This window comes from Petaurus breviceps, unplaced genomic scaffold, assembly GCF_028583685.1.
Source record: "Petaurus breviceps papuanus isolate PSGF00001 unplaced genomic scaffold, PetGlider_PUasm1.0 90895, whole genome shotgun sequence".
Classification (NCBI taxonomy): Eukaryota; Metazoa; Chordata; class Mammalia; order Diprotodontia; family Petauridae; genus Petaurus; species Petaurus breviceps.
The window spans coordinates 24,755,476-24,769,395 of NW_027187372.1; the positions used below are offsets into that span (position 1 = coordinate 24,755,476).

Genomic DNA, 13,920 nt, shown 5'->3' on the forward strand with positions numbered 1-13,920 from the left:
GAGAGAGAGAGAGAGAGAGAGAGAGAGAGAGAGAGAGAGAGAGAGACCCCTGCTGATCCTGAGCATGAGGGAAGGTGGGAGGGAGGGAGAAGAGGGAAAGGAGTCAAGGGAAGACCCTGTCCAGGAGCAGCAGTAGTAAGCGGCAGCGGCAGCCAGCAGCCGCCGAAGCAGCAGCAGCCGCGGCAAAGAGCTCCCGGATTGGAAGCTCCGCATGGATCAATTCTCCGGGCAGCTATAGTAATTGTTGCTGTTCTAGGCAAAGCCTGTCAGCAGCGTCCAAGCTCTGTGCTCCCGGTCTAGCCCCTTAACCTGCGCTCTCCTTATTCTCAGCTCCAGGGTAGCGCGGGAGCAGAGGAGTAAGACAGAACGTACATAAAAGGGCAGGGCAGAGCCGGACAGCACAGGGCAGGAGGGGTCCCAGAGGCCGGAGGCGGGGAGCAGCCGAGGCCGGAGGAGGAGGAAAGGGGAGGGGAAGGGGTGGGTGATCCCTCTCCGATCGCCCCCTTTCTCCTGTCCGCTCGAGTTGAATCTGTGCTGCCCGTGTCCAGGTGCTGGGCTTCCGGACAGACACGGACCCCCCATCCCGGCTCGCAGCCGTCTTGTCATGCTACCCAAAGTGGAGACGGAAGCCCTAGGACTCGCCCGATCGCATGGGGAACAGGGGCAAATGCCGGAAAACATGCAAGGTAAGGCGGCACCGGTCGGCGCCTTCCCTCTCTCCCTTCTTCCCTCGTTTCCCGGGCTCTGACTGGTTAGCTGCCTTCTTGCTCGCCGGGCATTGTGGTTGACTGACTGGGGCTCAGGCTGTGAGTTGGTCTGGATTCGGAGCCATCCCGCTCCCCAGGTACCTTCATAAAAGTTTATGACTTCTGAACAATTCAGGGTGGAGATTTCCCGAGTTAGAGCTAATTGTCGCTCCTAATTAACTGAAGATTTTGGGATCCTCGGCCGGGAGACTTAACGCTGGTCAGAACTTTAAACATGAACGTTAATAATGGTGATAATAGTAGTGACCCAAACGAGTAAAGCTTTCCTTAGAAGTGTGAGCACTTTCTTAGGCTGGGGAAATTGGTTATAACTTCACCTTAACTTCCAGTTTCCTTACTTCAGGTGAGGAAGAATGAAAGGGAGGATTCTGATGAAGGAAATTGCCCAGAAAAAAAAAAGGGGGGGGAGGACCGCCAATGAAGGGTTTGCCTTAGAAGCTACCAGACTAAAAGTTCTGGGATCTAGGACGGTGTTTGGCCAACTTCAAAGCCATCCGAAGGGCTAAAAGGACCAGAAGGGCACCCCCTCCCGGACACAACCCAGCGCAAAGGAAAGGGGTGGGGGTGGGAAGGCCAGCGGATTAGCCTGATGCACTTAGTTCAATCAGAGTATTGGGAATAAGTAAGTCCCATTTGTTTCTCTGGCTCTTGATTGCTAACAAGAAAACAAATAAATTCCGCTGGCTATATTTTCACCGCACTCCTAAATAGCAACTCCAGATCTGGCTTGCATTAAAGCAGCTTAGAAGTTTATCACAGTTGCCCTGGGGTGGGGGAGTGCAGACTGGCTGGAGTGGGAGGGAACAATGCGAGGAAAAGTCACCGGTGCTCTTCCATCTTCACCGCCTCCACCGCTCAGGATGTGGTGTTTGCCTGGCCTGTGATCTCGGAATACTTCCTGCCATCCCCCTTTTGCGTACTTTAAAGGGACCGGGACTGAAAGTGCAGAGTTAAGGGACAACGTTATAGAAGGACTTCGTTCCCTCTGAACTCATAGGGACTACACTTCTGCGGAAGGCCCACCCCAAGTATGGAGTTAGTTTGGGAGGGGTGGCTAAAGGAGTAGCCCTTCAGTCCCTGAAGGCAGTTGTTAGAGGGGTTTTTCCCCACTTTATTTCTGAGCCTCAGCAGAGGGCAAGGTGACTGACTCCTTTAGACCTAAGATCTCTCCAAAAATCAACTCCTAAGCCTCAGAATGCGTTGCCCCAGCGGCCGAATTGGCCGACAAGTGTTGAAAGCCCCATAAATGATGAGAGGCTGTAGATCAAGAGAGTAAAATTGCAGAAAGATCCCCTTTTAAATTCTCTTCCTTGAAAGAACTTGAGTTAAGAGTGGGCTTGAATCTTTGTGGCTGTCTCAAATTCCCAAGTCTAAGTAGGAAAAGTTACTCATTCGTACTCCAGATTATATGTTTCCTAGATGTTCTGTATTTTTAAAGAGGAAGAGGTGCTAGCTGCAATTTAAAAGAGGAGAGAAAGAGAGAGAACTTAAAAAAAAAAAAAAGCTATTCGAGACAGTACAGTTTTTTTCAATACTTATTTTCTAAAAGTAAGACAGTTCCTACCCTGATAACAAGAGGAGAAAAAGTTGGTCTCCCACCCATTCCCACTTCTCAAAGGGGTTGTGGGTTCAAACCCTGGCTTTGGGTGATGGAGGCCTCTTCTTAGTGTTATTATTCTATCAAACCCTCATTCTTAATGGGAGAGAAATTCTTGTTGGGAAGATAAATTTTCGTTCCCAGCTATTCTCGATGGTCCGAGTCACAACCGAACCAGTCATCAGGCAGGTGCTTGTTCAGTGACTAAAAGAGAAATCCAAAGGGACAAAATTGCTCTTTCCATTGGAAAAGATCCGCTAGGGAAGAAGGTTTGGTTAGAGCGTCTCGGGGTCTCCTCAACTTCTTTGCTCGCCACTCAGTTTCTTAATTTCCAGCCATAGTCCCTCACTTCTCATGCAACATCCCTCTTTTCTCTAGAGCTGCATGAGGACGCTAGAGCTGGAGAGGAAGCGTGACTTTGCATGGGTTCTATTCGCCCAAGTTATTAAACGAGTCAGATCAGGGCACGGTGACCCTGTCCATCTAGGTCACTGAAAAGTTCTTAAAAATGGGTTCTCCTCTCCCCCTCCCTCTTGAGCCCACACCCCTCCCCGCTCTGACTTTGGCTTTTTTCCGAAGCTTGAGAAGTACTCCCCCCCCCCCCATCTTCTTCATACCCTGTCCTCGAAAGTAGGAGCATCTGACTGGGAAGCAGTTCGGCATTCTCTGAGCCTCCTTAGATAGTTGGGCGAGGATTCGGGGAACAGGGGACACTTCAACGTGAAGTCCACTTGGGTTTTTGGCTTTTTTTTCTGTTCCAAAAGTCCCATGAAAACAAAATCAAGAATCATTGGGAGCGATTTGCGCATAAACAAACAAGTCTTCAACCTCTAGCCTTGCGACACACATTCTCCAAGCCTGAGGGCTGGGCTATAGAAGTGGGGGAGCCCGAATAGCAGCCCCCACGGACGCTCCATAAGCTCTCCATAAGACGTGAAGAACCTTATTTCTTTAACTGCTTTTCCTTAAGCCTCACAACCTCGCCGCCAGCCCAGCGGAATATTTCTCCTCCTGGCAAGGTGTAAATTTCATTCAGAAGCAACATTGGAACTGGAGCTCTTCCCCAAGTTCCCCACGTCTCCGTGTGTCCGTCGAGGACATTTTTGAAGCGGTCCCCGACTTTCGCTGTTGCTGCTACTGCCATTGCTGTTGGCAGGCTCCAACTTTTAAGAGATCAATTCTGCTCTGGAGACTTAGGACTTTTACCAGCTGCCCTAGATCCGAGAGGCCCCCAAAATCCACAGGCAAAGAGGACTTTGCTTGTCATTGCTGAGATGACGGCAAATGGGACAGGTAGTTAGTGGAGCGTGCTGTGCATTGGGGGTCATTGGAAGGGAGGGAGGCTTTGGGGAGAAAACATTTTCCCCCTTTAGCGGGTAAACAAATCAAAGGAGACTTCTGCTGTTGCCCGGGAGTCCGTTTCCCCATCCCAACCCCGCCAGGCTACAAAATGCCATTGATTAACTTAAAACAAACTTAGCTCAGGCGCTGTTTTCGAAGCAGGTCGGTAAGGAGCCAAGCTGGGCAGGGGCGGAATGTGGGACTGAGGAGAGGGATGAGCTAGAGTAGAGCTCGCCTTCACTTCGGAAGTGAAAGGGGAGGGTCCCCAGAAGTGGGTACCGGCAGAGTTGGGCAGGGCGATTGCCTTTAACCACTTTTCCCAGCTCCTTTTCCCGCTCGGAGATTTCTCAAAGTCGCTTAAAGCAGCATTTCCCTCCTTGGAAGACTGCAGCCACCTCTTGTGAATGAATATAATTAGACAGGGTGGTTGAATCAGGTATATTTTTTTCAGTGTCTCCTAACTGCTGACCTTCCTGTTTACATTTTATACATCTTTTTAGCTACAGCTAGTCATTCGCCGTCCTTTCTCTATAGGAAGTGGGTTACTTGATCCAGGATGGTTGGCTGGCGCGTCTTTGGGAACTGACTAGTGTTTAACTTGACTGTGGAAATCTAAAGGTGTTTATATTTTGCAATGATTATCGGAAACATGTGAAATTCATTACGGGGCTTCAATACTTCACCCCCCAAACCAAACCCTCGTGTGTACCTTCCCCTTCTTCTGATTTATTTCTTCGGGTCCCCTTCTCTCTCTTCCCTCCTCTCCCCTCCACTTTTTTTTTCCCCTTTTCACATGAGATTTTTCACTGTGGGGAGATGAAAGTGTATATACAGTGCAGGAGCCCTGTCGATACGGAAACTTGGATGTTTCGATTAATCTAGCAGATCTGAGCCCAGGGAGTGTCAGACTTTTGTTAAATAAGGGCTGCTTCTCAGAATCAAATTTCCAGGGTTTTAGGTTGCAGTACAATATTTTAAACCTTCAACACTGTGAGTAGAACGGCCAGGAGAGGAGTGGAATTGTTTGGTAGATTAATTGGTGCAGTCCCGTGTTATTATCATAACAGATGCTTAAGGGAAGCCAGTCTGTTGGAAGGGTTGTGTTGTGAGGAAGAGGGGAAAATACCACCACCACCCCTCATGAAGTGGTATTTTGGAATTAGTCTTTGTCAGAGGACTTTGAAGGACACTTAAAGGGTTAATTTTATGTTACTCTTTCTTCTCTAATTTGTGGTCCTCTATAGGGTAACTCAAATTTTGCTCCATGATGATTTTAACACTTTTAAAGATAACTTTACAAATTAAAACAAAGTCTGTGTTACCTAGTTCCACAAGCTGCTTGTTGTTTTATTTTCAATGTTTTTTTTTTCTTTTAACTCAATCCAACAGGAGTTATGTAAAAAGTTTCTTCATTTGTATAGGGTCTCTGAAGGGTCTGCCACCTAACAATCCCTGAGATGTTATTAACCACAAAATCCCAACTCCTGGCACTAGTGAATTAATGGGGTCTATAACAAGATCTGTCTCTGTGTGTATATATGTACATGTCTGTATTTTTTGCCTCTTGCAGTGTCTCAATTTAAAATGGTGAATTACTCTTATGATGAAGATCTTGAAGAACTTTGTCCAGTTTGTGGGGATAAAGTGTCTGGGTACCACTATGGACTTCTCACCTGTGAAAGCTGCAAGGTTTGGCACACATTGCTAACTAGAAATTTTTAAAAGTTCACAACAAAAAAGATATGTGTCATTCAATGGCTTTGGATTCTTTAGGCTAATTTTTTTTTTAATTAAGGGAAGTCACTTCTTGGAGAGATTCTTAGAAAAATATCATAAAGCAAAGAAAACTCATGCTGCTCCAAATTGCCTCTGCCATTTTCAGTACTTTGAAATATTTTATTGCTCGAAGGGATGTGATTGGAGAGAGACCTTCATTTCCAACAGCCCTAACTATTGATTTCAAGTGATTAGTAAATATTTAGAGCATTGTTTTTCTTCAAAGAAAACATGAATATATTTCTCAAATATATTTTGTTTTACCTCATGGTCACTATTTAGGGCTAGGATTATTTTTTAGCCATCAACATAAAAATATCCACTTACATTTCCATTGTTTCATTCTCATTTACCCTTTAGAGGGAACACAAGTATCTATTTGGAAATTTATGGCAAAGAAGCAAAGCACAATATGTAGGACTCTATTACAATAAGAGATCAGTTTCTTAATATGTCACCTATAACTTATTTCAATTAAGGAAATGGTATTTTATGAAGTGGAGACCTTTAAACCTTCCAAATGAAATGATAGCTCTTTTTCATTAGTGCATTTTTAATATGGAAAAATCTATATAACTCTTTAAATCTGCATCATGTAAACTTTCTCATTGACCACATCACAGCAAGATGGAGTTTCCCTATATGACTAATAGGATGAAACTAGAGAGCAACATTCTTGTAGATCTGTTAAGAAATGACATGTAATTTATTCATAATTCCTCTGAACCAAAAAGTGAAGAAAAATGGGCAAAATACTACAAGTATCCAAACTTCTGTTTTCTTGTGGAAAATGTTTGCTTTTTTTAAAGACCATTTTCTCCTAAAAAAAAAAAAGTTCCCATGTTCAAATAGATTTCACTGGAGTTATATCTTCCCTCTATTACTCTTTAACTCTCACAATTGCTAACTCTGGAGTTTATGAAAGATCTGAAGTTCCACACTGTTCTATTTTCATTGCATTTTGTGACCATTTATTACTTAGTTTGTATCAGATTATTTTAAAATAACACAATCCCCAAAGAATATCTAGATATGAAATACAAATATTAAAAACAGACCAAAAACATATTTTAAACACACATACACAAAAACAGTGGTCAATATAGGGTGTTTTATTCTCAGACTATTAGGAAAAGAATGGTCCCCAGCCAAGTCTCTCCAAGATTTGACGTAAATCTACAGTAATACAGCCCTGTTGCCAGAAAATCTGAGTTATAGCCTGGCACTTTTTTGGAGGGTCTATCCTTCTTAAATGTAAAATAAACCACAGAACCACATCGGGGCTCAAATGGTGTAATGAAAAAGGATTTGATGTTTTATTTTAAGGAAATCACCAACAGAGAAATCTGATGCTTGAATTATATGCTTTACTGTTTTCTCTCTTTTGTAGGGTTTTTTTAAGCGAACAGTCCAAAATAACAAAAGGTACACATGCATAGAAAATCAAAACTGCCAAATTGACAAAACACAGAGAAAACGGTGCCCTTACTGTCGATTTCAAAAATGTCTAAGTGTCGGAATGAAGTTAGAAGGTAAGACTCTTGGGCAGATCATGCTGCCTCAACTCTTGCAAGATTTTAGCTTTAAGAAAGAACTATCTAGTTCACTGTTTTCTCAACCTGTGGCCCTAAGGTCCATCATATAAAATGTCAGAGTTTTAACTGCCATCAGTTACCTAGCTATAAGTTCTAGTTATGTATCAATTTTTTAAAGTGATTAAATCCTAATGGAAAAACAAACAGCAACCAACAGAATCAAATATATTTATTAGGAGAAGAGGGCAAGTATATTTAACACTGAACAAAAGGACAGGCCAGATAAGAAGAAAACTAATCAAAAGATTAATATAGGACCAAGAGAAATTAGGAATTTTTTTTAAATCTATCATAGATTTTCATATCTTTTACTTAAGCCTTGATTTAAGTCTGTATTTGTATGTGTGAGTATCACTTTCATTTGATTATATATATTGACATGAGCCTCAAAGTAATTACTAAAGAATCTTTAACTTTGAACAGTAATTTCTCATGTGACATCTTTCCCGTATGTTTTTCTAAGTCTATATAAGAAAAATGAGAGTTGGTATAAGTTCACTGAAGGATTTTCTTTAATTCTGTTATGAATTCTAAAAGAAAACCATGTTATCTTAAATGGGTAGTATTGGTTTGACAAGAAAGAGAATGATTCTTCATGGTTCTCTCTAAACTTGGTATTGAAAAATGGATACTGATACTTTTTTTTTAATATACTAAGTATGAGGATGTAAAGTGAATATGCTCTGGCACTGCTGCAAATAATTTGGGGCCCATAAATTATTGCCATGTTTGGTTACCACTCTCTGATCTACAAGGTGTACAGAGCTTAGATGTATAGCATATAAATTCAATATGGTAAATGAGTTGGTGACCCATCAATGGATGCGTGAAGTACCTGATATCAAATGCTCATTTGTTTTATTTGTCCCAAAATCACCATATTTGTTTATTCTTCTTCTTTTATTTAAAACTCAGGTCTTATACAGAAGCTCAAAGAGATACAAGCAGCTCCTACTGAATTTCCACCTTATTCCTTTTAAAAAGTTAGAAATTGCTACTTGACTTAATTATCAGTGTCATTGCTAAGATGAAATCAAAAAAGCTTTTTGATTTGGGGGTGCCATTTTATTTTGCTCAGAATACTGAAATCCTCCATAAAGTGTAATCAAAAAAGGCATGAGGCTGTACTTAGTGGTAGTAATTTTAAAATAATTAAATTATTGTATGAGATGGGGAAAATTTTCACTCACAAAACATAATTTGCCCTTCAATATAGATGTGGAAAAGAGTAAATAACTAAGGTCAAGTTTCATTTTTCATTGATATTATCCAAAATGAATGTATTACTATATACTCTTATTAATATGTCCAAACTCATAGTTTCTGCAATAAAAAGTTATATCACTTTCAATCATTTTTCTTAAATGATATATTTGTTCCCCCAATCATAGTGGCAATATTCAATTAATTTTAATTTTTTTAATGACAAAAGGATAATAGGCTAGATTTCTTTTCCCCCCTTTTTTTTGAGAGTATGCTTTTGCAATTTTTAAATGCCTTTTAGGGCATATCTTTCCCTAACCTGTAGTTTGGGATTTTATGAAACACAGATTTTTAAATTTTATGAAGTACAAAGATCTTTTTGCTTATATCCTTTATAGTGAATTTGTAGAATTTACATTACAGTTTTAACGATACACTAATCCCTAGGATAAAAAGGTCAAAAATTAATCTCCAGATATTTTAATAATCTAGTTAGAAGGACCTAGGTTCAAATCCCAGTTTTGTCACTGACTAACCTCTATGACTTTGGGCAATGCATTTAACATGTACTTATCTGGGAAAAGAAATAGCAGTACTAGATAATTTCTAATGTCTCTTCTAGCTCTGACCCTATGCCAACAAACTGTCAGAGGGTTCTGTTTTCCATCTAAGTGTCATTGTCTTCATGTGAGCTTGACAATAACTACTGACTGATATATTAAATGCAAACATAAACATGAGAAATATCTTCTTGTGTTGCAAATGACACCTGCAATATAGTGTTATTAAGTAGCTATATGATCTTAGACCAGTCACTTATAATTACAACTTCCCCATGGGTAGAGTGATAAGGATCCTAGGTCTGATGCTTACTTAGTTGTGTGACCTTGGACAAATAACTAAACCCCTCTGGCCTTTACTTTCTTTACCTGTAAAGTGAGAGGTAGGATTAGGTGACCTCTAAGATATCTTTCAATTCCACATCTAAGATCCTATGACTAAGCTATCTCTAAGGTCCTTCTCAAGGTCAACAGTGCTATGACTCTCCCTATATAGACCACAGTGGAAAATATCCCTATGACAAATCCCAGCAAAATGGTACTTTTAAGACAGTTATTGAAATAAATTTGCTTTCACTGTTTCTAATGCTAATAACACCAGAATGTTCCAAATTGCCTCTCATTATTGAAAATGATAATGTGACAGATTCTCTTCAAGGAGAGATGAAAATTATTTTCCCAAAGTAACAAGTCCCCAACACTTTTCTCATGAAATGACCATGATGATTCTGTAAGGAAAAGATGTCCTAGTAAAATAATCATAGTTTAAACAAGGAATGTGTCACTGAATAAGTTATTTTTTAAAAACTTCTGTGCAATTTGGGTCTATGAACAGAATCCCAAGTCAACATGGCACTGGAGCCCATAAACACTAACATTCATTTCTAATAAAAGAGTCAAAGAGAAATACAGAAAGTCTTTTTTATTTTGTGACAGGTATTAAGCACACCCCCACCCCCAAGTCCAAAGAAGGGTTAATATAGCCCAACATGTCCAAAATATTTTTCTGATGACAAAACACATTTGCAGGAAAGAATTCATAAATAAAAAAGACATGACTTTTTTGGAATCCTGTGGCTATTGTGATGAAAACAACCACACACAAAAACAGTTTTGGTCAATTTCCAACATTTCCGAACAGTGTTTTTTGAACTGAAGAATGCTATTGGTTTGCACTTTATTTATACTCTTACTTCCTTCTTTCTTTTCTTTCTTTTTTTTTTTTTTTTGACCAACAGCTGTAAGAGCCGACCGAATGCGAGGGGGAAGAAATAAGTTTGGACCAATGTACAAGAGAGACAGGGCCCTGAAGCAACAGAAAAAAGCCCTTATCCGAGCCAATGGACTCAAACTAGAAGCCATGACTCAGGTGATACAAGCAATGCCCACTGACCTGACAATATCCTCTGCCATCCAGAACATCCATTCTGTTTCCAAAGGCCTACCTCTGAACCATACTGCCTTGCCTCCTACAGACTATGACCGAAGTCCCTTTGTAACCTCTCCCATTAGCATGACAATGCCACCCCATGGAAGCCTGCAAGGTTACCAAACCTATGGCCACTTTCCAAGTCGAGCGATCAAGTCTGAGTATCCTGATCCTTACACTAGTTCTCCAGAGTCAATAATGGGTTACTCCTACATGGACAGTTGTTACCAGACAAGCTCACCGGCAAGTATTCCACATCTGATCTTGGAACTTTTGAAATGTGAGCCAGATGAGCCACAAGTCCAAGCCAAAATTATGGCATACTTGCAGCAAGAGCAAGCCAACAGAAGCAAACATGAAAAGCTCAATACATTTGGGCTTATGTGCAAAATGGCTGACCAAACTCTCTTCTCCATTGTTGAGTGGGCCAGAAGTAGCATATTCTTCCGAGAACTCAAGGTAGGTCATAAGTTGTTATCAATTATTCTCTGCAACAAAAGGAATAACTGCTTTTGGCCATAATAGCAAGTTTCTGGCACTAATAATACACTTCATGTGTCTTCATATATGTTTTATGGAGTAAGAACCTATTACGATAGTGACATTGGGGACAGAAATTATACCATTGTTATATAGCTTTGTAAGAGACTTTTATTGTATGCCACATTGAGCAAGAAGATTTGACCTGAAATATTTGCAGTAATGATGAACTGCATGATAATGGGTTTTTACTGTATAACTCAATTAAACTTTCATTGATTTATGACACTAACCCAGTAGCATAAATGCCAGAAAGTCTATGGGATCTATTCCATCATTTATCAAAAGAAATAATATATGTGAAATAATATATTTGCAAACCTTTCAGTCTATATACATGTATGCTATTAATGTTATTATTACACTTCTTTTGAAATGTGGTGTATATTTCTTAGTTTCTTTATAAGCTTGCTTTTAACCTAAAAAAAAAAAAAAGACCAATACCTTGAGGCAGTTGTATTTACATTCCAAAGAATGCAAAACATATATACTTTTCAGTTGTGTCTAATAGATATTTACTGCCTGTTTACCTAGACATTTGGTCAGTATAGTGTTTGCTCAGGGAACAGATTCCAATGGTATGTTTATAGTCATTGGATGACATTTTACCCATGTGAGAATGGGTAAAATGCCCAGTGCTTTGATTCAGGTTTTAGTCTTTTAATGGATTGGTGTGTCGTAAATGTTTAATCACTTGTGTTATTTGCTTACCTAAGGATCTTTATTTGACTACATAATTGCACTTTTAATTGTGCCTTACCTTGAAACACAAAACTGGAAAAAATATGGGTATGTTATTGATGAGAAGGTGGTCCAAGAGGGACTACTAAGTCTCCAGTTGAACTGGACAATAATCTAAAAAGTCAGAAAACTCTATTTCTCTATCTTTTAATGTCTACTGGGGAAGGGGAGTCATCTCTACACACTCTGGTCACTGCACATCTTGTGACATTCAGGAGATGTTTTAAATCTTTTCAATGTATGAGAGAAGTCATTTAATATCTATTAAGCACCTATTATGTGCCAGGCACTCTGTTCAGCTCTGGAGATAAGAAAGGCAAAAGACAGTCCCTATTCTCAAAGAACTCAATGAGAAGGAAAATTCTTATCCTGCTCAGATTTTGATATTAGTGGTAACCAAGAGTTAAAATCACCTTTGAGGACTAGTTACTGTGGAGGAGCTTGGCCATAGGGAAATGATGCTTTCCATAGAAGGTCTTTCACCTGGGTCTTAGTTTCCTTAGGTGCTTGGACTAGACCATGGGTTCTTAACCTGAGGATAAAGCATTTGCCCATTTGCCCATGGAGACTTCTCCATGTGTATCCCTCACTGTAATCCTCACTGATTCTGGGGAACTACTGAAAAATGTTGATGGGCTGACAAGATTTGAAAAGTTGTAATGAGACATCTATAGAAGGAAATTGATTGAATTTAGAGATAGGTGTGACCTTAGAAATCAATTAGTTCAATTCTTTCATTTTTACTGTTAGGGAAGCTGAAATCAAAGAGGACTCAATTTCCCTAGAATGTAAGCTCCTGGAGGGCAGGGACTATTCCTAATTTTTTTTTATTGTATCTTCAGTGCCTAGCAAAATGATCTGAACAATAGTAAGTACTTAAGGTTTTATAATTTCATTAAGTGATATACCAGAGGACATATGGGAAATAAATGATAAAGCCAGGATTTAAACAAAGGTCTTCATCTGCCAAATCCAGTGCTCCTTCACCTAGACTATACATAAGATCTCTGACTCTTATGGGCATGATGTCATTAACTAGCATTACTTCAATATTTTTTTTTAAATCATGGGTATCTACTGTAGCTAAAATATGAAATCCTCCCTCCTGAAATCACGTACATTCAAAAGTGACTTGGCAGGCATACAACATTTGAACCGGACAAAACATGCTTTGTGCCCTTCAACTCCAAAAAGATAAGTGTTGGTCACTGAAGAAATCTCCAGGCTACCATTAATATCTCAATTGTCTAATAATAGTATTACTAGTAATCAGTGACAGAGTTTTTCCTAGGGTTCCCAGGGCGCTCGAGGTCTGCCACTTTGGAGTAAGTGATCAAAACAGTACAGAAAACTGCAATGAATCTTTGGGAACACCAAGTTACCATTCAGAGCAAATGAATAGCTGACTAAACGGTCATTGAAAAACCTTATGAAGCATCAAAACATACCTAATATCCTGGAAATAGTTGATTTTCAAAAACAATGGCTCTAAAAGCTTGGTCTAGGGCCCCATGGGTTTTCCTGATATCCTTTTGGTGGAGACTCAAGATCAAAATCATTTTCATAATAATACTAAAATATTTTAATTCCTTATATGGTAAAGATAGGAAGGAAGGAAAGAAAAAGGAAGAAAGGAAAAGATGATAGATTAGATAGATAGATGATAAATAGATAGATAGATAGATAGATAGATAGATAGATAGATAGATAGATAGATAGATAGATAGATAGATAACATAAACAAAAGATCTTGGGGTGGAGGGGAGTTTTCAATATTTTTTAAGAGGGAAAAAGTTAATTTTTTGTATTCTGCCTTATATATACCATGGCAGATTTTTAACCCACGATGCTACATTTAGGATGTATAAATTCGTATATATCTCCCATTCCCTCCTAAAAAGAAATAGGGATGGATAAAAAAAAAATAGAAAGTGTACAGAGAACAGTAAAAAGGCACTAGGCTGGACAATAGAGAGCTTTTAAAAAATGTAGTTTAACCAGAGCCTTAAAAATGATTTGGAGATGGCATCTTCTGGCTAGTATTAGTTCCTTCCAGTCATTTAGAAGCAATACATGTCACATAGTTTTCAGTTTTTCATTCCATCTTTGGAAATGAAAGACAGATACAAGACCTCCCTCCATGAAGAAAAACTTGTGTTTATGGATCAGAAGATAGTAAATTAGCTTCTAATGATTTCTCCTCAACTTTGGACAAGGGAAGTTCTCCTAGGCAAAAAAAAAAAAAAGAATAGAAAGTCTAGAGCAACTGATGAATATAGGGTGAACATCTAGAGACTAGTTATCCTAAAAGGATGACGATAATGATGATGATGATGATGATGATGATGATGATGATGATGATGATGATGAT

The 13,920-nt window shown here is 39.5% G+C and overlaps 1 protein-coding gene across 3 annotated transcripts in view; it reads left to right on the top strand.

Moving 5' to 3' along the window:
- Positions 1–32: 32 nt before the first annotated feature.
- NR5A2 (nuclear receptor subfamily 5 group A member 2) overlaps positions 33–13,920 on the top strand; it is a 167,740-nt gene continuing 153,852 nt past the window's right edge. Inside the window, exons 1-4 of one of the 3 annotated variants that reach the window (XM_069074503.1) lie at positions 33–686; positions 5,276–5,394; positions 6,872–7,013; positions 10,078–10,727. In XM_069074503.1, coding sequence (XP_068930604.1) covers positions 605–686; positions 5,276–5,394; positions 6,872–7,013; positions 10,078–10,727 — 993 coding nt within the window. In that variant the 5' untranslated portion in view covers positions 33–604. Of the gene's footprint in view, positions 687–2,310; positions 3,658–4,000; positions 4,142–5,275; positions 5,395–6,871; positions 7,014–10,077; positions 10,728–13,920 lie in introns of those variants that run through there. The other 2 variants (XM_069074504.1, XM_069074505.1) reach the window with 2 other exon arrangements.